General features: G+C 44.6%; 2 protein-coding genes across 10 annotated transcripts in view; one reads left to right on the top strand and one right to left on the bottom strand.

Moving 5' to 3' along the window:
* The window catches only part of DNAI7 (dynein axonemal intermediate chain 7), a 41,630-nt gene extending 29,897 nt beyond the window's left edge, over positions 1 to 11,733 (bottom strand). For 3 of the 5 annotated variants that reach the window (XM_073317854.1, XM_073317864.1, XM_073317826.1), the window contains exons 1-4: positions 11,687 to 11,701; positions 8,272 to 8,292; positions 2,927 to 3,017; positions 1,516 to 1,607 (exon numbers count right to left, since the gene is read on the bottom strand). In XM_073317854.1, coding sequence (XP_073173955.1) covers positions 1,516 to 1,607; positions 2,927 to 3,017; positions 8,272 to 8,292; positions 11,687 to 11,689 — 207 coding nt within the window. In that variant the 5' untranslated portion in view covers positions 11,690 to 11,701. Of the gene's footprint in view, positions 1 to 1,515; positions 1,608 to 2,926; positions 3,018 to 5,682; positions 5,975 to 8,271; positions 8,293 to 11,686 lie in introns of those variants that run through there. The other 2 variants (XM_073317836.1, XM_073317845.1) reach the window with 2 other exon arrangements.
* Positions 159 to 22,935, top strand: ETFRF1 (electron transfer flavoprotein regulatory factor 1). Of its 5 annotated transcripts, none has more exons than XM_073317944.1 (4): positions 11,884 to 12,004; positions 13,482 to 13,607; positions 22,437 to 22,531; positions 22,631 to 22,935. In XM_073317944.1, the coding sequence occupies exons 3-4, from the start codon at positions 22,487 to 22,489 to the stop codon at positions 22,850 to 22,852; spliced, it is 267 nt and encodes an 88-aa protein (XP_073174045.1). In that variant the 5' UTR covers positions 11,884 to 12,004; positions 13,482 to 13,607; positions 22,437 to 22,486; the 3' UTR covers positions 22,853 to 22,935. The 5 variants fall into 5 exon arrangements, with proteins under 5 accessions (XP_073174065.1, XP_073174045.1, XP_073174026.1 ...); XM_073317925.1 differs by having other exon boundaries at positions 13,482 to 13,619; XM_073317936.1 differs by having other exon boundaries at positions 11,885 to 12,004; positions 13,482 to 13,540.
* The last annotated feature ends 1,129 nt before the right edge of the window (positions 22,936 to 24,064 follow it).

Raw genomic sequence — 24,064 nt, 5'->3', positions numbered from 1 at the left:
TTAGCAATGTTTTATCATAGAGAATCTCTGTGTGCTGGTGATGTGATAAATTGCTGAGCCACATAATAATTGACTCCAGTCCTTGAGCACCGCCCCGTCTGCTTTCCCTGCACAGGCTCTGTCTGTCGGCACAGGCTCTGCTGAAGGGGCTCTGTCTGGCAAGGGGTCCGTACTCCTGGGGTGTAGCCTCCCCACTCACAGAGTCTCTGCCAACATTCCCAGTTGCAAGAAATACCCCTGGTGAATGTAGGTGAGTACTGATTATTATTATTAATAATAATATCAGGAGGAGGGGTGGAGCGGGGTGCTAAGAAAACAGACCCTTATTTTTTAAATACGATGTTGGCAACTCTAGTAGAAGAGTGTGTGGCGCATCCAACAGCTTTAAAGAGATCTGTGATTATCACTGGATCCAAGAGCACCCCTCCACTCCTGCTTTCCAATGGAACACACTTCAGTTGCCTTTGGTAGGTTCCAAGATATCAAACCTTAAAACTGTGACATTTTAGTGTATGGAAATCTGTTGGGGGCAATTTTTAGAAGTTTTTAAAATGTACTGGTTCATGGCTTTTTTTTTTCTCAGAGCCCTAGCTAACTGGGTTCACAACAATGAAGGCAATCCAGCTTTACAGATGATGGGGTATGAAAAAAAAGACCAATTAAAAAATGTTAAACTTGCTAAAACATTTCTAAAAAAAATTCTGATAAATGTGCTATACATAGAATACATAGTAGTGTGTTTTTATTGGCACCAGTTTGGGTTGGCTTACATAATTCACCTACAGTTTCACAATTCAGAGCAAGTCATCCCAAATTTCTGCCAGTAAAACTTTACACTACAACATCACATACATGTATATATATCAATACAACAATTTTACATCTGCACTAAAATGCAGCCATTTCTAGAATGAAATACCACAATTTGTAACAGCCCAAAACAATACTACATACAGTTTAGGAGCGAAAATGAATATGTCTAGTAGAATACACATGTGGAATTATAGAAAAACAAGAACTGTTTACTCAGATTGGAATTTGGACAGGAGCAGAGGTTACATCTCTACTCATGCAAAGATTACCATGAGGATTTTAATTATCAGAACTAAGCAAGACCAAGCTTTTACATCTTCTTTTACCACATAAGCACTTCTTTGTACCCTACTGTGTGACTACTGGCTTAGAGGACACTGTGGCACATACCAAGTCTTTAGCATCGTTTTCTTAAGCACCTTTGGCTTTCCTTGGAAGTCACTCATTTAGCTACTGATCCAGTTCATTGCCCTACTGTACTAAACTTGTGGCTCTTACATTTTGCAGTGGTATGGCTAAAGTTTTCATTATTAGTTTTGATCCAAGAATACTGGAAGGCCCCCCCTACTCCCTCCTCTACTCTGAGGAAATGGAGAGAAATTCCCACATTTTCATAACAAATCAACAATGTTTTAGCATAAAGTTTAGAAACTGACTATTGCAGTTTGCAACAGCTGTTTATTATGATGGCTGCGAACTAACTTTTGCTTCAAGCCTTTCCCTCTCCTCTTGCACAATTCTCTCCTTTTCGAGTCTTTCTGCTTCTTCTTGTTCAGCTCGTAAACGGGCTTCCTCTGAAGAATTAGAAATCTATTATCAGCAATACAAGTACATCCTGATTAATAAAAACAGATACATTATTTTAAAAACTAGCTAGCAGATCAAAATTTTTATTTCAAAATAACTATAATAACTTGTGATAGTAAGAGTTCAATCTACAGTGTCCATTATGGGTTCGATCCATAACGTTTGGAAGTAGTGCCAGATAAACTAAATCCACAGCCCTACGCACACAGATCTCCCCATGGCCTTACCCACCCTTGGAGTTGTGGGGGCAGATGTGCCACTCCTACAATTCCAGAGAAGCAGAGACAGAGTCCTTTTCCCCCTCAAGAACAGCAGAGGAAGTAGCAGGAGTCCTCCCTTTCCCCACCTACACATTAAGAGGCAGAGGTGGCAGCCAGAGGCCCCCCAATACTCATTACAGTAGCTATAATATATCTGATTTGGTGGTCTGGTCCTGCTTTGCTCATCTCCTCTTGCCATATACATCATTCTCTGCTAAGGCGATGTTGACAGATTCCCCAAGCTCTTGGAGTTAGTAACCCAATGAGATGCATGGGATACTTCGCATGCCTCAAAGTTATTGTATCAAGGTCTCTGTAGGTTCAGACAGGTGTCATTACATAAGCTAAACTAGAATCACATTTCAGTATTTTCTTCTCAGCCATAAGGGCAAAAAATAGGTTTTTTTAATGACAGCTGAGATTCTGATTACATGACTACAGGAGATGCAGCCCTAGGCACAGGCCTATACCGCCTATGCTTTAATTCATCCCTCTTTGAAAGACTGTCCTAACATTAATATGGAGTGTCTGTTGCTGTCGGAATGCACTGATCAGTACTCTGTTAAGCTCAAAGTCAGCGTACTCTATTGATCTACTTTGAGCAAAGTTTTAGTCATTGAACTTCTCATTCCTTCTGATTACTAAATGTGGAGAAGAGGAAATATCTGATCCCATACCTCTCTACCCACTTGTTCTTGATTTGGCTGGGAGTACCAGAAGGGGAGATTAAGAAAAATTGTAATTCTCTCCCCCACCCTCATACACTTTCCAAACATTTGTGGAGGGCCAGGGAGAGGAATAACTAGTGGAAAGAGTATGTAGAAAAGGAGGTTGAACATTGTGAGGGGGATATGTGGGGTCTCAAAAAATATCCTTGTTTACGGCCTTCCAAAACATTAAAGCCAGCCTTAAGAACAGAGAAATACAAGTAAATCATCCTACTGAGATTAAACAGAATTTAGATAACAATGATTATAATTTGCACTCTGCCTATTTAATTAGTGATTTGGTGTAATCACATTTCCTATAAGTGAAATGCACTGTACCTTCCTCTATTAATCTTCTATCTTCTTCTTCTTTCTGTAATCTCAGTCGTTCAGCTTTGCTAAGTTTCTTTTGACCTCCACTTCCACCAGACTTAACATGGGCAATAAATTAAAGGAGACTAAATGTCAACATTTATTTTACACATTTTATTTCTCTAATGTAGCATTTCAAAGTATATTGTCAGTCTTTTATGTAGCAACATCTGTGTTCAAAAGATAACAAAAGAACAGGATATTATGTCAGTAAAGGAAACAAATTTTTCTTGTAACCCACAAAAATAGCTGAATGTTTAAACCAGCCCTATCCTCAGGGCAATGTGGTTAGCAAGACTAATGAAGTGAGTGCATTTAAAAGTTGGATTTTTGTTTTAAACTAAAATATCACTCATATGACAGAACAAAAGATTTTTTCACTTTTGAAAGCAAGCAGAAAGAATGTTGATTTAAAGAATACACAGACAAGACAAAGTCACAGGAACAGCCCTTTAACATAACAGCACTATTTAGAGATGATTAAATCAGGGAATTTATATATTTGTTAAAAGAACAAGGGGTTAGCCCACGAAAGCTTATGACCAAATACATTTGTTAGTCTCTAAGGTGCCACAAGTACTCCTGGGGTTTTTTTGCTGATACAGACTAACATGGCTACTACTTTGAAACCTATATATTTGTTGTAACTTTCACCGGTTTCCCCACTGACATAAGAATATTCATATAAGTAAGAAAAGTAGAGCTACACATATTGGGCCAAATTCTCCTTAATCAACTTGAACCAACATAACATGGGAAAATTTGACCCATTATATACACTGTATTAGAAAAAAAAAATCTATGTATCGTAATAATTAATTGGGAAGTTAACTACATATTAAGGACCAGCTGCAACATAAGATCTCTGCAACATATATTTGTGTTAAGAGCTTGAGAGCAGCCTGAAGACTTAATTGAGAATCCACTGGTATCCTCCTGCCCTCCAAAAAATAGGTTCCCCAGAGCCCTGTTTTCCTTTTTTTTTTTCTGCCAGAGTCCACAAAGGGGATTGTTTAACCCATACTGTGAGGAATAAGCAAAATCACCACACAATACCATCTCAAATAAATAGATTTAAAAGGAAAAATATTAAACTATTAATGTATTAACTAAAATAGCCTGTGCTCTTGATCTTCCTCATATGTATAGTTACTAGATCAAATTCTATCCTTTAGAGTAGAATAGGTAGAATAGAATTCTAGATAGCATTTGATCTAGTAACTATACATATGAGGAGGATCAAGAGCACAGGCTATTTTGGTTAATCCATTAGTTAATGTATTAGTTAATTAAATAATAAATAAATGAGTCAATACATTAGTTAATGTATTAGTTAATTAATAATTTAGTTAATATGTCAGTTTTTACTCAATGTTTATTCAGACAAGGTTCTCATTGACTGCAATCATATGACAGCCCTATGCACAACTTGGTTCTGTATAAATTTTTCATACATGTATCCAAAAATGTTTTACAGAATCCAAATAATAATTAGAAAGTTAACAGATAAATAATAGTAGAGGAGGGAGAGATTACAAGGGAGAAGAGAGATGTTCATAAAAGATTATAATTTATTATTTATATTGTATAAACAAGCTACAAGCAGAGTCCTCACTCAGGATCAAGGCCATGCTGTGCTAGGTGCTGAACACACATACATGAAGATGTGTGATATATGAACGTAGATAGAGCTGATGAGTTAGCAGTATAAAGGGAGGCTGATTTAGATGGCAAAAGTTGAAAAGAAGAAAGTGGTTCTTGCTGTAGTAATGGCCAGAACATGATAGAATAGAGAAGGCTAGTATTAGACCAAGAGGGGAGATGATGAGAATGAGCCACGAGATAAAAAAAATATCCAAGGACGATAATATTGTACTGAATTGCACAATCAGCACAGAGCCAGCAGAGTTGTTTGTTGTGACATGTACATTCTTCTTTGTGTGTGTTAGAAGATAAGCAGTGGTATTCCACAAATGCTGTAATCAGCAGTACTGGGACTTGGAGAAACCAAAGAGAAGAGAGTTACAGTAGTCAAAGAAAAAGATGATATTATTATGGACAGGGATTTTAGCAGAGGTAGAATAAGGCAGTATTGTGCCGACAGTGATGGATTTGCAGATGCAGAAGATATGGGAGAAGAGTTCAGAATTAAGCTTGAATCCAAAGTTACGGACAACAGACAAAAAGAAACATCCAAGTCAAAGAAGGTGTCTGAGCTGCATTTGAAGATGTACTTCCTGATTGACCAAAAGATGCATCTTTGTCTTTGAGACACTTAGCTAAAGCCAGATGAGATGAAACCATATGTTCATTTGTTTGAAACAGAGGAGACATGTTGACATGCAGAGTTGAATATCACCACCATAAAAGTGAGAGCTAGGATGTAAAGGCAGAGACAGAGAACCTGTTCTCCACTATCTTGCCACTTGCACCTATACAGACTGAGTGGGAAGTGCATGTAACGTCAGTCCAGAACACTATCAGTCCAGAACAGTCCAGAACAGTCAAATTTTAAAGCTATTTTGCAAAGATGTAAATGACTCCACGAAATGCAAGGCAATAAAGAATCAGGTGCAGGAGAACCAAAAGGAAGGTGGGGAGAGAGAGGCAGAAGGCCAAACTCTTGTAAATAAATAGTGTGATATAATGGAAGGCTTCTCATTACTACTTTTGTCCCATTTTGGTAATAGTGATATTTCTGGTAAATATTATCTTAGACAAACCATTTTTATGAAGAGCTTCCAGATTATCCAGGCGGACCCTTTTCATTCAATAGTAAAAGATGTGTTTTGAATTGTGTTATTTCCAAGGTGATTAGCGTATTGTCAGCTAACAGAAATATCAGGGAAGCTATTCCGTTCTGTATTGCCAGCCAAAATGACAAAATGTTTTGAACCTTGTATGGCAAAAAAACAAATGAAAACTTAAATCAAATGTATAAACTGAAACTTAGTTACAAGACTTGTTATGAAACTTGAACAAAACATTAGGCCAAATTTACTGCTGCAAAAAGAGACAGTAACTCTACTGATAACAATGTAGTTATGACTAGGGCTCCATGTCTGCCACGGAGGTTGCGGAAGTCATGGATTCCATGACTTTCCGCAACCTCTGTGACTTCTGCAGCAGCCAGTGTGGCTGACCCCAGGACTGCCCAAGTAGCTGGCTTCAGAGCCAGGGCTCCAGTTACCCGGGGAACAGCCACACCAGCCACTGCTGGAGCGGCCCCGGGGACAGCCACACCAGCTGCTGCTCTGGCGGCCCCCAGTAGCAGTCCCTGGGCGGCCAGCTGGAGCATCCACGGTCTGTGGCCCCCTGGCAGCATTCCCCGGCCGGCTGGAGCAGCCGTAGTCTGTGGCCCTCTGGGCAGTGGTGCCGCTGGCCCTGAGCGCACCCACCCCAGCAGTGGGCCCCCACAGATGTCCCCTTCCCAGCAGTGCCCCCTCCAACACACCACAGCCCTCCCCCCAAGATTTAATCACAGGTATTTTTAGTATAAGTCATGGACAGGTCACAGGCTGTGCATTTTTGTTTATTGCCCGTGACCTGTCCATGACTTTTACCAAAAATACCCATGACTAAATTGTAGCCTTAGTTACGACCTACTAAGGCAAGAGTGCATCCCATCAGGTGTTACTCAAGCATTCATCTGCAAAGTTCTGCCACAATGAGATCTTTAGATACAGATATGAAAGGTATGCTCATGAGTTTGACTGCAGGATGAGGGCCTTAGGATATTAAAGCTGAAATAATTTTATATATCTAACTTACTTTTTACCGTATGTCATTTGTTGACTTTTCTCTCTATCTCTCAGCATGGAAGATGAAAACAGACTAGTCAGTTTCACTTGTTTACAATCATATTCTAATCAATTTTCTTTTCAGATTCTCATGCTTTAGTCCAGTGTTGCAATGTGTGACCTACCAAATGCTACAGGAGAACATGTTTGTATTTTGTAAATTTTAAAAAATATACAGGAATTTTTAAAAATGGAAATTTTTGTCTCAGGTTTTGTAAAGGCTTGTTTTTACAAAATCTAACTTTTGCACCAAATTTGACCAGACAGTATGTTTTAACCTTCTCCTCCCTCCACCCACTCGCCCCCCCCCCCGCCAAAACCTGCAAAACCATTATACTATTTTGCAGACTAATTCCAGAAGGGACTGTGAGTCATCTAGTCTGACCTTCTGCATAGGAGCCCAGTACTGGGTCTGGTACTAGTCAATATTTTCATTAATGATTTGGATAATGGAGTGGAGAGAGTATGCATATGAAATCTGCAGATGACACCAAGTTTGGAGTCATTGCAAGCACTTGAGAAGACAGGATTAGAAAACAAAAATGACCTTGATAAAATTAGAGATTAAAAGCGACAAGGTGAAATTCAATAAAGACAAGTGCAAAGTCCTTCTTTGAGGAAGGAAAAATCAAATGCATAACTACAAAAGAGAGTTGTTGGCTAGTACTGCTGAAAAGGATCTGGGGGTTATAGAGGATCACAAACTGAATATGAGTCAACAATGTGGTGCAGGTGCAAAAAAAAAAAAGGCTAATATTTTGGGGAGTATTAACAGAAGTGTTGTTATATGTCAGACAAGGGAGGTAACTGTTCCTCTCTACTCAGCTCTGGTGAGACCTTAGCTGGAGTACTGTGTCCAGTTTTGGGCACTACACTGTAAGAAAGATGAGAAAAACTGGAGAGAGTCCAGAGGAGAGCTACAAAAATGATAAAAGGTTTAAAAATCCTGACTTCAAAGGAAAGGTTAAAAAACCTGTGCATGTTTAGTCTTGAGAAAAGAAAGACGGGGCGGGGGGGAACGGACGACCACTGATAACAGTCTTCAAACATGTTGTGGGGTGATAAAGAGGATGGTGCTCAATTGTTCTCCATGTCCAATGTACGTAGGACAAGTAGTAATGGCCTTAAACTGCAGTGAAGGAGATTTAAGTTAGATATTAGGAAAAACTTTTTAATTATAAGGGTAGTTAAACTCTCAAATAGGCTTCTCAGGGAGGCTCTGGAATCCCCAGCACTGGAGGTTAAGAACAAGTTGGAGAAACACTTGTTTAGATTTAACTGGTCTTGCCTCAGTGCAGGGGCCTAGAGTTGATGGCCTCTCAAGATCTACATTTCTATGATTCTATAACACAAGCCATAGAATTTCACCCTGTAATTTCCTAAGTGAGGAGAATGTTATTTCCAGCTATGTAAATGAACACCACTGAGTACAACCAACTGTGTTTGAGCTAGATTGTATCTTTGCTGTTATATCTACATCTATCTGATATATCTATAAATCTACCTACCTACCTTTGTTTTCTTTTTTGGACCCTAAAAGTTCAGAGAAAAAGAAGAGAGAAAGAGTCAGAGATTACAGTACCTAAACAAACTATAAGGAATAATTAATTTACTTAGTAGTTGCACTTCTTAAAATCAGATAGGTAAGTATATTTCATTTCAAAGTTTAGCCATTGATAACAGATAATATGAACAAACTGTAATATGGGGAGAGGGGAATAACCAATGAGCTTTAATACCGGGGAAAGGGAGAACCACCAGTATTACACAATTTCATTGTTTTTAGTGGTATTAACAGACCATCGCCACATTTCATAGCAATATACTGTAGTTAAGGTTGTGGCAGCACATCCATTCTAATTTCTCCATTAAAAGTCAATGCATGTCAGAGACATGTCGATTTATTCTTTTGCATAGAGACTGTCCGGTTTGGCCAATGTACATGGCAGAGGGGCATTGCTGGCACATGATGGCATATATCACATTGGTAGATGTGCAGGTGAATGAGTGCCTGATGGCGTGGCTGATGTGATTAGGTCTATGATGGTGTCACTTGGATAGATATGTGGACACAGTTGGCATTGGGCTTTGTTGCAAGGATAGGTTCCTGGGTTAGTGTTTTTGGTGTGTGGTTGCTGGTGAGTATTTGCTTCAGGTTGGGGGGCTGTCTGTAAGTGAGGACTGGTCTGTCTCCCAAGATCCGTGAGAGTGAGGGATCGTCTTTCAGGATAGCTTGTAGATCTTTGACGATGCTTTGGAGAGGTTTTAGTTGGGGGCTGAAGGTGATGGCTAGTGGCGTTCCGTTATTTTCTTTGTTGGGCCTGTCCTGTAGTAGGTGACTTCTGGGTACTCTTCTGGCTCTGTCAATTTGTTTTTAACTACAGGACAGGCCCAACAAAGAAAATAACAGAACTCCACTAGCCGTCACCTTCAGCCCCCAACTAAAACCTCTCCAAAGCATCATCAAGGATCTACAACCTATCCTGAAGGATGACCCATCATTCTCACAGATCTTGGGAGACAGGCCAGTCCTCGCTTACAGACAGCCCCCCAACCTGAAGCAAATACTCACCAGCAACCACACAACAAAAACACTAACCCAGGAACCTATCCTTGCAACGAAGCCCAATGCCAACTCTGTCCACTTATCTATACAAGTGACACCATCATAGGACCTAAACACATCAGCCACACCATCAGGGGCTCGTTCACCTGCACATCTGCACAAATCTGACATCAGGCACCTGCACATCTGCCACCCACACCTGCACATCTGACAAATCTGACATCAGGAATCATAACATTCAAAAACCAGAAGGAGAACGCTTCATCCTCTCTGGTCACTCAGTAACAGACTTAAAGGTGGCAATTTTGCAACAGAAAAGCTTCAAGAACGGACTCCAACAAGAAACTGCTGAACTAGAATTAATTGCAAACTAGATACCATTAACTTGGGCTTGAATAGAGACTGGGAGTGGCTGGGTCATTACACAAATTGAATCTATTTCCCCATGTTCAGTATCCTCACACCTTCTTGTCAACTGTCTGAAATGGGTCATCTTGATTATCACTACAAAAGTTTTTTTTTCTCCTGCTGATAATAGCTCATCTTAATTAATTAGCCTCTTAGAGTTGGTATGGCAACTTCCACCTTGTCATGTTCTCTGTATGTATATATATCTTCTTACTTTCTGTTCCATTCTATGCATCTGATGAAGTGGGCTGTAGCCCATGAAAGCTTATGCTCAAATAAATTTGTTAGTCTCTAAGGTGCCACAAGTATTCATGACTTTTTTGAGGATATAGGCTAACATGGCTGCTACTCTGAAACCTGAAGTATAAAGACACTTAGGGACTTTTCCAAAAGTAACACAAGGAGTTACATGGATCAGCGTTCACGTTGCACTCCCCATCAGTACTCAGCCCAGCCCTGGAAAACTAATGATCCAACCAGATCAAATTCGGTGATGAATCCTGGTCACATGCCACCTGAAACACATTGCAAATACGCTAAGAAGAAGTCAGAGCAAAGAATAGAAACTAAAGTATCTCAACACTCAATCCCTACATGACACTGCATCATGTACCAAATGGTTACATTTTCAGTGCAACGTGTAGGACATAGCTAGTTAATATTAACGTGTATGGACATTGATTGGCTAAATTTTTAATGCATTATTTTGCAAATTTACACAGAAAACAGAGGTGGAATGTAGAAGCGGCCAGTTGAGTGGAAAAGCCAGAGAACAAGGAGGTAAACATGGTCAGAAATGGATACCTGGGGAAGGAATAAAGGGCTCCTCTAGGGGAGTAGAAGAAACTGTCTATTGTGGTGGAATGGTTTTGGTAAGGTGTGAAGGTGAAGTTTACAGGAATGCAAACTGAGTTTCATGCTAAAATATCCCAGGGATTTCCTACAACATAAAAAACTGGATTAATCAGGGTGGAATAAAGGCTCAGATCCTCAATGATAAATAAACTCCTATCTTCTATTGATTTGGGGAGCCTCAATACTTTTGAGGATCTGGCTCAAAGTGCCTGTCTCCTCCAGATTACCTTTTGAAGTCAAACCCAGATTGGCAGTGACTGAATAGGATTTCCAGATTACTGGCCTGTGTGAAATGCTTTGATGGTCTCAGTCCAGTTCCTAGACTCAGAGGATAAAGGTCCACATTGCAAAAAACCACCACCATGATCAGTACCAGATGGGCACTTTTGCTGGTCGTCCCAGCAGAACTGATGGGGCTGCAGAAGGCTGAAATCTCCTCTTGTGGGAGACATTTGAATGCCCTCTCTGCCTAGTGCCTTCTACCTGTTCCGTGATTAGGGGCACTCACCTCCCTCCTGTTTACCAGATTGATTCTGTTTAACCCTACGACTGGCCCAGTAACCCTTACCCTCAACGTAAAGGAAAGGGATAGTAGGTGCTGGAGCTAGGGGTGCTTTGGGTGGCTTGAAGCGGCTTCCCTTGCATACAGGGGTTACAGCTTGGTTCAATGACTCTCAGCATCCCCACTCTGCAAATTGTCCCAGCGCCCCTGCAAGAGACGAAAGCAACCAGCTCGCCTCCCCTGCCCCGTTCATCTCCGGTGTGCTAGGGGCAGGGGCAGGCGCCGGGGTCCCCGCCAGGCTGGGTGAGAGGCGGAAGCCGCGATGCTAAAGGCTCAGAGGCTGGCGTGGGGGGAGGGGGGGGCTGAACCCCATCCGCCCAGGGACCCTACGGCGGCGCCAGGCCGCTCAGCAGCGCTTGAGGGGACAGGCCGAGCCCCAGCCCCGCGCGCACCCCGGGGCTCGGAGCGGACGGGAACTTGGAGCCGGGGGGGGGCGGGGGGGGAGGCTGCCTACCCGGGCTGGGGGAGGGGAGCGACTTACCCCCCACCCCCAACAACCCCATGGCCGGGCCCTTCCTGGGGCGGCCCGCTCTCACCATCTCGACGCGTCCCCCAGCCCGGCGTGAGACACTGTTTACCCTCCCGCCCCTTCGTTACCTAGACGACTAGTCTCGCCCACGCGGAGCTCTCGCGCAGCCGCTCCCGACTCCCTGACAACCCCCCACCCCACCCCCTACATCCTCGCGCAGCCGCAGTAGACGTCCACACGCTTAACTCACGCGGCCACCCCGGGGGAGGGGACTCGCTCGTGACTTTCTCACTCTGCCGGGGCGGGGGGGTCGGTGCCGCTTTACGGCCGGCAGGAGGTGCCGTAAAGCGTGCGCAGCTGGCTTTGCGTCAGGGCCGGTGGAGAGGTACAGATCCCCCCCTTTCCGCCCCATACCCCACCCCCCCGCTCTCTGGGACCCGGGTGGAGCCCGTGCGGCGGGGCGCTGCCCTGACGCCATGGCTGTGTCCCGGCGCCCAGGTGCCTTAACCCCGGGGAGGGCGGCCAGGGGAGCAGCGGCTTGCCCCACGCTTGGGAGGGGGCATGTGGGTGCTGCACTGAGAGCAACTCCCCCACCATCATCGCCAGGGGCCCCCTAGGCCAGGCAAGGGAGTGGGTGGGGCTGGTGAGCCCGCGGGGCAGGTCTGGGCTGCAGTGAAAACCTGGCTCTTTCTGTGGGGTCTGGGCTGTTCCCGAGCCCGCGCTGGGGCGGGACCTGGCTTTTCAGTTGCTCAGCCTGGGTCCCTCCACCCCAGCTAACCCGTCCATACTGCCCTGCACAGACCTTCCCACTTGGATCTGCAGCTTGACCTGCGTCCACACTGCAAACTTACAGGGCTTGGACTGGAGGCTTAGTAGGACTTCGGCTTTGAGTCCACCCCCCTGTGAATAGGTTTCAGAGTAGCAGCCGTGTTAGTCTGTATCTGCAAAAAGAAAAGGAGTACTTGTGCAGCCCTGTGCTGCTCCCACCACCAGGCTGATAATCCAATTCAAGAGTTTATAGCCAACCCTAAGGTTCTCATGACAGATATGCATGGTGTTGCCAACTCCTGCAATTTTTATCTTCGGTCTCAGACACTTTTAGGTTTCAGAGTAACAGCTGTGTTAGTCTGTATTCACAAAAAGAAAAGGAGTACTTGTGGCACCTTAGAGACTAACCAATTTATTTGAAGATCATGAAACGGGTGGGAGGAGGTATTGTTTCATGATCTCTGTGTGTATATAAAGTCTGCTGCAGTTTCCGCGGTATGCATCCGATGAAGTGAGCTGTAGCTCACAAAAGCTCATGCTCAGATAAATTGGTTAGTCTCTAAGGTGCCACAAGTACTCCTTTTTTTTTTTTTTTTGCAGACACTTTTAGGTATTTCTTAAAGCTCCAGCTCCTGAAAGCATGTGTTTATGTAAGAATCTCAGCTTTGTTTGGGGGGAAGGGAGTTTCTAGCCCTTGTCTGTGAAGAAAAGCTGGAAAATGTGATCTGCTAGAGGCTCAATTTTTTTTTTTTTTACTATGTGTGTTTATAAGTTCTATCTAGCCATGCTTTTCTTATGAGCCAGCAGGGCAATGGACTAGACAGAGACTCCCTTTTCATACAAAATGGCCTTCAGAGTAAGTCACATAAACTCCGCTTATCTACCTCCTCAGTAAAAACAAAGGGTAGAGCTGAGACTCTCAGAATGGGCTCACTGGGGTATTGTCATCCCTTGTATTGGTGGAACTGCTTCCTTGAAGTATGTGGGTTTATACATGCCCCACTTGTTATATCATTTAATTATACAAATTGTCAACATATTATCCCCTCCCCACTCTCCAGTGTTAATATTTGGGGTTTTTTTATGGTGTTTAGATTGCTTGTGAAAGGTGTCTGACAGCTGAGGAGACTGAAGTCCTCTCTCCACAGAAAAGGTAGAGGCAGCAGCAGTGCAAACACCCCACCAATGGGCTTCAACTTCATCATGGAGACACTAGCTCAGTTGAGAAGAGGGTAATTCATTTTCCCTGTCAGTTAGCCCCCCTGCAGAGACTGCCATCACAGAGACCAAATTGTGCTAGTTAAGATTTTTTTCTATGTCTTGTGAAATAGTTTATCTAGGGCAGTGGTTCTCAAACTTTTGTACCGGTGACCCCTTCCACATAGCAAGCCTCTGAGTGGGACCCCCATCTTATAAATTTTATAAGGCAAAGCTGGGTTTAGGGTGGAGGTTGACAGCTCATGACCCCGCATGTAATAACCTTGCAACCCCCAGTTTGAGAACCCCTGATCTAGGGGAAGGCCTCCCACCTTGACTTTCCACACTAAAGCAGTGATGCTATTAAAACAGTACCTCCTTCTACTCATTCCCTTTTTAAAGAAGTTCAGGAGTTCAAGGAAGACCTACTATATTAATTGCCCCATCTAATCAGTTCAGTCTTTAACATCAGTGAGGCCTACTCATGGTCACAACACTGTCTACATTCACATAGTGCCAAGTTACTAAAGGTACAGTAGAACCTCAGGGTTATGAGCACCTTGGGAGTGGAGGTTGTTTGTAACTCTGAAATGTTCATAATTTCTGAACAATACTTCATAGTTCTTTCAAAAGTTTACAATGGAACATTGAGTTAATAGAACTTTGAAACATTACTATGCAGAAGAAATATGCTGTTTTCCCTTTATTTTTTTTAGTAGTTTGCATTTATCACAGTATTATACTGTTTGCTTTTTTGTTCTTTGGTCTCCGCTGCTGCCTCATTGTGTACTTCCAGTTCCAAATGAGGTGTGTGGTTAACCGGTCAGTTTGTAACTCTGAGGTTCTACTCTACTAAAGGCACTTCACCTGCTAACTGAGTGCGATGCTAATGGCACAGATACCCAGCACTTGTATGGATAGCATGTGCTTAATAAAGCCTAGATGTCTCGTGCTAAGTCAGGGGAGGGCAAACTACAGGCCACTGGCCAGATCCAGCCCATCAAGGCTTTCAGTCCAATCCACGGGATTGCCAGCCCCATGGCGCAGCAGGGCTAAGGCAGGCTCCGTGCCTGCCCTGTCCGTGCGCCGCTTCTGGAAGTGGCCGGCACCACATCCCTGCAGCCCCGGGGGGCGGGGAGGGGGGCACAGAGGGCTCTGTGTGCTGCCATCAGCTGCAGGCACCACCCCCCTCCCCTCACAGCTCCCATTGGCCGGAACCTCGGCCAATGAGAGCTTCGGGGGTGGTACCCACAGGTGATAGCAGCGCACGGTGGAGCTGCCTGCTCCATCCCATCCCCAGGAGCCACTGCCAGACATACTGGCCACTTCCAGGAGCGGCACAGGGCCAGGGCAGGCAGAGGGCCTGCCTTAGCACTGCTGTGTGCTGCTGCCGCTTTAGAGCCGCTCAAGGGAAATGGCGCCAGGCCAGAGCCTGCACCCTGCACGCTGAACCCCTCCTCCCTGCCCTGAGCCCCCTAGCCCCCTGTGTTGAGCCCCCTGCCACACCCCAACCCCCTGCCGCACCCCTCCTGAGCCCCTTCCTGCACAAGCTGCACCTCAACCCCCAGCCCTACATTCATGGCCCTGCATACAATTTCCCCACCCAGATGTGGCCCTGGGGCCAAAAAGCTTGTCCACCCCTGTGCTAAGGAGTGAAAACACTTCCTTTATAGCAATGTCATTCTGCTGTCACATGTTTTAACACTGATAACACCTGAGTGAGTCAACACTGATGCTTCTCTTTAGTTGAGATGGCCTTGTAAGTCAGGTTACAGCCAGAGGTTTAGAAGCAAGATTTAATAAATAACTTTATAGTGCTAGGATTTGGAATTTAAAGATTATATAAAAAAGTAGTTTAGGCAACTTAGTGCTTTTAGGATGTACACTGATTCAATTCTCATATTTTTTTCCTGTTTATTACATTAGCAATATTCTGAAATGATCTGACTTTTTTTTTAAGTGCTTTAGCAATATTGTTACGGGATCTGAATTAAGTCTGAACCACGCACTACAGTTCTCTCAAGCCCTGCTTGGTGGGAAGGGATGCTGAGTCTGAACATTCTTTCAAGCCAAATGTGGGGCTTGGGCTTCAGCATGTAACTCAACATCCACAGCTCAGAGCATAGTGCAAAAAACAGAATGAGAAAATGTACTGTACGCAGTATGATATTTTTGAAATATTTTTTATTCTTAAACATGTGAAAGGCACTTATGCTCAGAGGACTAACTTTTTAAAAGAAGCATTACTTGAAACTTCTGAAATTTATCTGTGAAAATCACTCTCTTCATTAGTAGTAGTAGTAGTAGTAGTGTGACACCTAGGAGCCCCAGGCATTTTACTGAACTTTCCAAAATCTTTGGGTTGAAAGTAATTGTACAGACTTTGAGCCTGAGAAGGTAAATTCTCCAGCCTCCACTTAATAATAAAATATTATAACTAATACATGGAGTCTGTGTGTGAGGATAAAGTCAAGCATAGGAAAATGAATCCTGCAATCATTTATTTCTTGAATACACATAAGGTGGCTGTGTTGGCTCTGCCCCCATACAACTCACTAGTTGCTGAAAAAGTTTAGTAATGACAGTGCTGCTAAATGACTGCTTGAAATCTGTTGTGACAAAGTTCCTGCTCTACCTTGGTGGGTCTTGTGCTTACTGGCGGATTTGCTTGCCTTGGAGCTTCACAGCAGCCTTCAGCTTGGCCGTTTTTCTGAATTCACAGTCCAGGTCGACTCCTCCTGTGTCTGACCAGGAATTGGGAAGATTTGGGGGGAACCCAGGCTCGCCCTCTACTCCGGGTTCCAGCCCAGGGCCCTGTGGACTGCAGCTGTCTAGAGTGCCTCCTGGAACAGCTGTGCGACAGCAACAACTCCCTGGGCTACTTCCCCATGGCCTCCTCCCAACACCTTCTTTATCCTCACCATAGGACCTTCCTCCTGGTGTCTGATAATGCTTGTACACCTCAGTCCTCCAACAGTCCGCGTTCTCACTCTCAGCTCCTAGTGCCTCTTGCTCCCAGCTCCTCACACGCACACCACAAACTGAAGTGAGCTCCTTTTTAAAACCCGTGACAAGCCATCTGCATTGCCAGTTTGGCTTCCAGCCCGGTGTTGTATGGTGAATTGGAAAGGTTGTAGGGACAGGAACCATCTGGTCACCCTTGCGTTCTTCTCTTTATTTCGCTGCATCCACTGGAGGGGTGCATGGTCGGTCACAAGGGTAAACCGTCATCCCAGAAGGTAATAACATAGTGTTTCCCTGGCCCATTTCACAGCTAGGCACTCTCTTTCAACCACAGCATACTTCTGCTCTCTCGGGAGGAGTTTCCTGCTGAGGTATTGGATTGGGTTTGGATGTTCTTCATCTCTGACCATCTGCAATTGGACAGCTCCCAATCCTACTTCAGATGCATCTGTTTGTAAAATGAATTCTTTGTTGAAGTCTGGGCCTATAAGCACGGGGTTACTGCAGAGGGCTGTCTGTAGATCCATGAATGCTTTCTCTGTGGCATCTGTCCATTTCACCATGTCTGGACCCCGGGCTTTTATCATGTCTGTCAGGGGACTCGCTCTGGTAGCAAAATGGGGACTAAATCATCGGTAGTACCCCACCACACCCAGGAATGCCCGGACTTGCTTTTTCCGATTTGGCCGGGGCCAATTTTGGATAGCCTCTAGTTTGTTTATTTGGGGCTTGACCATGCCCCTTCCTACAGTGTAGCCAAGGTATTTAGCCTCGGCTAGCCCTATAGCACACTTGACTGGGTTGGCTGTGAGGTCAGCCTGTCTTAGCGTGTTCAGAAACACTTCCACCTTTCCTAAGTGGGTTTCCCAGTCTGGGGTGTGAATAATCATCCAAGTATGCCGCTGCATAACTGGTATGGGGCCGTAGGAGCTTGTCCATAAGACGCTGGAAGGTGGCAGGTGTCCCATGCAGTCCAAAAGGAAGAACAGTATATTGAAACAGACCCTCTGGTGTAGAGAATGCCGTCTTTTCTTTCGCATTTTTGGCAAGGGGAATCTGCCAGAATCCTTTTGTTAAATCAAGGGTGGTCAAAAATCAGGCATTGCCCAGGCAGTCAACTAACTCATCGATACGGGGTATGAGGTATGCATCGAATTTGGATATCTCATTCACCCAGCGAAAGTCATTACAAAACCTAGTGGTGCCATCGGGTTTGGGCACCACCACAATCGGGCTTGACCACTGACTGTGGGACTCTTCGATGACTCCCAGCTCCAACATCCTTTTTACCTCTGCCTTGATCTTCTCCCTTTTTGCTGCTGGGACCCGATAGGGCCTTAAAGTTACCTTTGCCCCAGGGTCTGTGATAATGTGGTGATATGCTTCGGTGGTCTGGCCTGGTTTGGTTGAAAACAAGTCCTGGTATCGGTTGATCATCTCAGTTACCTCCTTCTTCTGGTTTGGTGTCAGATCAGTGGATATCCTGATCTGCTCCTGCATATTATTTCCCTGGATCGGGGTCTCTTGGGCCACTACACACGCCTCTCCTTGGTGCCAAGGCTTTAAGAAGTTAATGTGATAAATTTATTCTTGTTTCCGGCATCCTGGCTGCCACACCTTGTAGGTTACTTCCCCACGGTTTCAATCACCTCATAGGGCCCATGCCATTGTGCCAAAAGCTTGCTTTCTGCCATGGGTACCAACACCATCACCCGATCCCCTGGTTGGAACTGTCGGACTTTTGCCTGTCGATTGTAATGGGTTCGCTGGGCCTCCTGCGCCTTTTCCAAATGTTCCCGTACAATAGGGGTGACCTGGGCTATCCGTTCTCTCATCTGCAACACATGGTCAATTATATTTCTCCCCTCATTGGGTTCCTCTTCCCAGATTTCTTTTGCAATATCTATTATGCCACGGGGTGGTGTCCGTATAATAAGTCAAAGGGGGAAAATCCAGTTGAGGCCTGAGGTACCTCCCAGATTGCAAACATAAGGTAGAGTAGTAGGGTGTCCCAATCCTTCCCGTCTCGACTTACCACTTTCCTTATCATTGTCTTGAGGGTTCGGTTAAACCTTTCTACCAGCCCATCGGTCTGCGGATGATAGACTGAAGTTCTCAGGGTATGTATATGGAGCAGCGTACAGAGGTCCTTCATTAGCTTCAACATAAATGGGGTACCTTGGTCTGTTAGTATCTCCTTTGGTAGCCCCACTCGGGCAGAGATCCCTACCAACTCTTCAGCTATCGTTTTAGACACCGTGTTCCGCAGGGGGACGGCTTCTGGGTAGCGAGTAGCATAATCCAGAACGACAAGTATATATTGGTGGCCCTGGGCTGTCTTCTCCAGGGGTCCCACAAGATCCATGGCTATTCGCTCGAAGGGGACCTCCATGATGAGAAGGGGTACTAAAGGTGCCCTCAAGTGAGGACGGGGACTGTGCAGCTGACACTCCGGGCAGGACGCACAGTACCTCTGCACTTCATGTACTCCAGGCCAGAAGAATCGTCGCAGGACCTGTGCCAGGGTCTTCTTTACCCCCAAATGCCCCCCAAAAAGATGACTATGGGCCAGACTTAATACAGCATTCTGGTGTTTTTGAGGTACTAGGATCTGCTGTACCGTCTGCCCCTGTACTGGTGCAACCTGGTATAGGAGATTCTTCTTCATTATGAAGTAGGGTCCTGGTCGCTGGGTTTTCCCTTCCACGGGGACCCCATCTATTTTGGTCACCTCCTTCCTAATGTTGTGGTACCTTGGGTCTTCAGCCTGGTCCTGTCCAGAATTTCCTCTCCTGGGGCTAATCTGCCTGAGATCTAGGGGGCCAGTCTCTATTGCCTTTACTGGTTCAGGGTGTGGGTGTGGGTCAGACTCGGGTGCTTCTCCCTTCTGGGTGGCCTCCTTTTCAGCTGCTTGGGTCTGCCTACCTACGAGAGCGACCCTCTGGCTTTGGGCCAGTATTTGGGTTCCCAAGGCCTTAGCTGCCCTTCTTTCCCTTTTCGTCTTTCTACGCTGTCTGGGAGTGGAGAACAAATCTGAGTGGAGAGAAGGTTGGGGGTTGACAGTCTACTGTGGATGCCTCACTACTTTCAGGGCTTCCCCCTTTTTCTAATTCCCCTCCTGGGAGTAAGTCTCCAAACCCTGGGAAGCCCCTCCCTATGTGCACTGGGTATGGGAGTTTAGGGACTACACCTGCTGCTATCTCAGTAGTGTTCTCCTGAATCTCGATTTTTACTGGGATGGTGGGGTAATAACCAACTGTCCCATGAACGCATGTTATCCCCTTACGCTTAGCCCACAGCAGCTGACTACGCTTCACGAGCTTCCCCGAGACAAGCATGATAGCACTCCCCGAATCAACCAGTGTTGTGGTCTCTACCCCCTTTAGCTTCACTGGTCTAGTGTACATATGTGGGGTTAGTGAGACCCCCCACAAGGTGGATTAGGGAGCATGGGTCTGCCCAGTTCCCTAGGTTACACTGCATAAGCTCCTCGGCATTGGGACACTGTGCAGCTATGTGTCCCCACTCCCCACAGGCGTAACATCTGTATGGAGCCCTAGGCATTCCCCGGTCTCTTGGTTTGGGTAGTCTAAGATCACGATTCTTTTCCCCCTCAGTGCTCCGACTCTTTGTGGCTTCTGGTGGGCCTTCAGCCCCTCTCTTTTTCCACCTGGTTCTCCTGGTGGCCCAGTCACCCGAACTGTAGGTCTTGGTGCTGCTAGTTTAACCCGGGGTGCTTCTTCCTTATCTGGTCAGGTCAGCTCCCTCGCCGTCCTTCGCCTTTCTACCAGCATGACAACCTTGTCGTAGGTGGAGGGTTTGTTCTGGCTTACCCAGGCGCGAAGGTTTGGCGGTAGTCCTCTCATGTACCGGTCGATGACCAGAACCTCTAGTATCTCCTCTGGACTCTGGGTCTCAGTTCGTAACCACTTTCGTGCGAGATGGATGAGGTCATATTATTGGAACTGGGAGGTTTTGTTTTCCTTGTACCTCCACTCATGATATCGCTGAGCCCGCACTGTGGTAGTTACCCCAGATCTGGCCAGGATCTCTGCTTTCAGCTGGGGGTAGTCTGCCACAGCCTCTTCAGGCAAATCATAGTAGGCCTTCTGGGCCTCCCCACACAGGAATGGAGGAGGATGCCAGACCACTGTTCTCGGGGCCAAGCCTCCCGCAGTGCTGTCCTCTCAAAGGCCAGGAGGTATGCCGCTACATTATCTTCCTGCGTCATTTTCTGCAGCCAGTTGCTGGCCTGCATGATCTGTGTCCCATCATGGCCGCGGTTCAGCTCTGTAAGGGCCTTTACCTCGTTTACCAATTCCCGCACATAGCCCGGTCTTGAGCAGCCTGATCCATCAGCAGGCGATTAGTTTCTTGCTGCAGCGCACTGCCTGCTGTTGGGAGGCTGCCTGGACACGAGTAGCCTCCTGCTGGGCAGCCGTGGCTTCTATCAGTGCCCACACTACCTCCTCCATTGTGGTGAAAAAAATAGATCCTCTTTCTTTTTTTTTTTCCCTTCCAAACACCCTCCTTCTTCCGCCGCACTGTGGACACCAGATGTGACAAAGTTCCTGCTGTACCTTGGTGGGTCTTTCGCTTATTGGTGGATTTGCTTGCCTTGGAGCTTCGCAGCAGCCCTCAGCTTGGCCGTTTTTCTGAATTCACAGTCCAGGTCGACTCCTCCTGTGTCTGACCAGGAGTTGGGAGGATTTGGGGGAACCCGGGCCCGCCCTCTACTCCAGGTTCCAGCCCAGGGCCCTGGGGACTGCAGCTGTCTAGAGCACCTCCTGGAACAGCTGTGCGACAGCTACAACTCCGTGGGCTACTTCCCCATGGCCTCCTCCCAACACCTTCTTTGTCCTCACCATAGGACCTTCCTCCTGGTGTCTGATAATGCTTGTACACCTCAGTCCTCCAACAGTCCGCGTTCTTGCTCCCAGCTCCTCACACGCACACCACAAACTGAAGTGAGCTCCTTTTTAAAACCCAGGTGCCCTGATTAGCCTGCCTTAATTGATTCTAGCAGCTTCTTGTTTAGCTGTAGGTGTTCTAATCATGCTGTCTTAATTGTCTCCAGAAGGTTCCTGATTTTTCTGGAACCTTCCCTGTTACCTTACCCAGGTAAAAGGGACCTACTTAGCCTGGGGCTAATATATCTGCCTTCTATTACTCTCCTATAGCCATCTGGCCCGACCCTGTCACACTGTCCTTTTCTTGGGTCTCTACTCTTCATAGAAATCTTTCCAGGATTCAATTGCAGTCTTGCTACAAGAGTTAAACTCAGAACATACAGCTTGCTGACCTCATGTTCAGCTACTTTCTAATTACAAATACCAGATCAGCTGTGACTAGAAACTAAGGAAAAGCAGAGTATAAAAGAACTTAGAAGTCACTGCAGAAAAGTTCTTCTATCTCAGTTGTTTCCACTTTTGAATCTCAATTGCTTGGTTTCTATAGTAACAATATCTTACTTCCAGACGCAAAACAAGCCACTTTTTGCTTCATCTCAGAATTGACAGGGCTACGGTACTTGAAAGACCAACAATCTAATTGAGGTGGAGGATACACCACTTACTTGCAATATAAATTAGATATTAACACAGGGAATTATAAAAAATGCTAATGTTGGAAGCTAGCAAGCTAGAACTAGGGACTATACATTGAATTATTATTTATTTTCAGAATTGATTGCAACTTTGCTTAAAATAAGATCTGTCTTCATTAAATTATAAGTGCACTTATGCTAATTCAGGAAAGCAAAAGTTAAGGAAAACTCAATTCAAGAGGTATTTTGGACATTAGTGTAAGTAATATCATACCATAAATGGTTAAAGTGCAGTCACTTGTTAGTTCAGTGTGTGGCTAATATCAAACTGATTATTCTTCAGGTAAATAATCACACAAGAATTAAGTGGCTATGTTCAGTGAAATATGAAAAATGGCCAGTCCTTTAAGAGGTGAAGTGCTGAATCTTTACAAAAATGTAAGTGTCTTGAATGCCATTAGTACTTTTGCTTAACTAGATAAAAACATTTTTGCCACATAGTGCCAAGTTCTAAAATATTTGTTTTTGTTTTTAAAGCTGCTGTACCTTGGAAGGGAATATCCCAAAGGAGCAGACTACTTTAGAAGCCGTTTGAAGGCAGCTTTCCTAAAAAATAAGGATGTGAAAGATCCAGAAAAAATTAAGCAACTAATTAGTCGCGGAGAATTTGTTATAAAAGAGCTAGAGGCCTTGTATTATCTCAGAAAATACAGGGCTATGAAACAGCGATACTATGAGGATGACAATAAGAATAAGTGATGTGTAATATTATTGACCCTGTGCTTGTAACAATACAGATTAGTGGCTGGGATGAATGAATAAAAAAGAATGGTTATGTTAAAGGCAATGAGACTTAAATATTTCCAAACCAAAGGACATATTTGATCACCATGTCAGTGGCTACATTACTACATTTCAAGTGGCTATTTTAATTATTTGAATATAAAGTTCTGTGGCATGCAGATATGATCTTAAACTGATAGCTTAGAGGCTTTGTCCACCATTCTGATCTATCCTGAACTGAAGCTTGATGCACAAAAATGCTCTGACAGAAAGTTTAACCTAATTTGGTTCCTCACTTAATTTTCTTCACTGAACAGACTAATTTAAAACTGAATGCAGATCAGATAAGGGCTATGAAAAAAGCTGTCGATTAATCGCAGTTAACTCAGGCGATTAACTCAAAAAAATTAATCGCGATTAATCACATTTTTAATCGCACTGTTAAATAGAATAGCAATTGAAATTTATTATTTTGGATGTTTTTCTACATTTTCATATATATATAGTATTCTGTGTTGTAATTGAAATCAATGTATATTTTTATTACAAATATTTGCACTGTAAAAATGATAGTATTTTTCAATTCACCTCATACAAGTTACTGTAGTGCAATCTGTCCTGAAAGTGCAACTTACAAATGTAGATTTTTTTCTTACATAACTGCAGTCAAAACCACAACCGTGTAAAACTTCAGAGTCTACAAGTCCACTCAGTCCTACTTCTTATTCAGGTAAGCAAACAAGTTTGTTTACATATACAGGAGATAATACTGCAGTCTTATTTACAGTGTCACCAGAAAGTTAGAACAGGTATTTGCATGGCACTTTTGTATCAGACATTGCAAGGTATTTATGTGCCAGATATGCTAAACATTTGTATGCCCCTTCATGCTTTAGCCACCATTCCAGAAGACATGCTTCCATGCTGATGATGCTCGTTAAAAAAAAAAAATGCATGAATTAAATTTGTGACTGAACAGAGTAAAATGGATTTATTTGGGGTTTGGATCCCATTGGAGCTGGGTATTGGAGACAGGAGTACCCGCTGAGTGGTTTTCAGTTAAAGCCTGCAGCTTTGGGGATGTGGTTCAGACCCTGGGTCTGTGTTGCAGCTGGCCAGTATGTCTGGTTCAACAAGACAGAGTTCTGGGGTCCCAAGCTGACAGAAAACAAGCTCAGAGGTAGTCTC

This window comes from Lepidochelys kempii, chromosome 1 (genome assembly GCF_965140265.1).
Source record: "Lepidochelys kempii isolate rLepKem1 chromosome 1, rLepKem1.hap2, whole genome shotgun sequence".
Lineage (NCBI taxonomy): Eukaryota > Metazoa > Chordata > Testudines > Cheloniidae > Lepidochelys > Lepidochelys kempii.
Note: the sequence above shows the minus strand (reverse complement) of the source record. Positions and strands in the feature narration are given on the sequence as shown.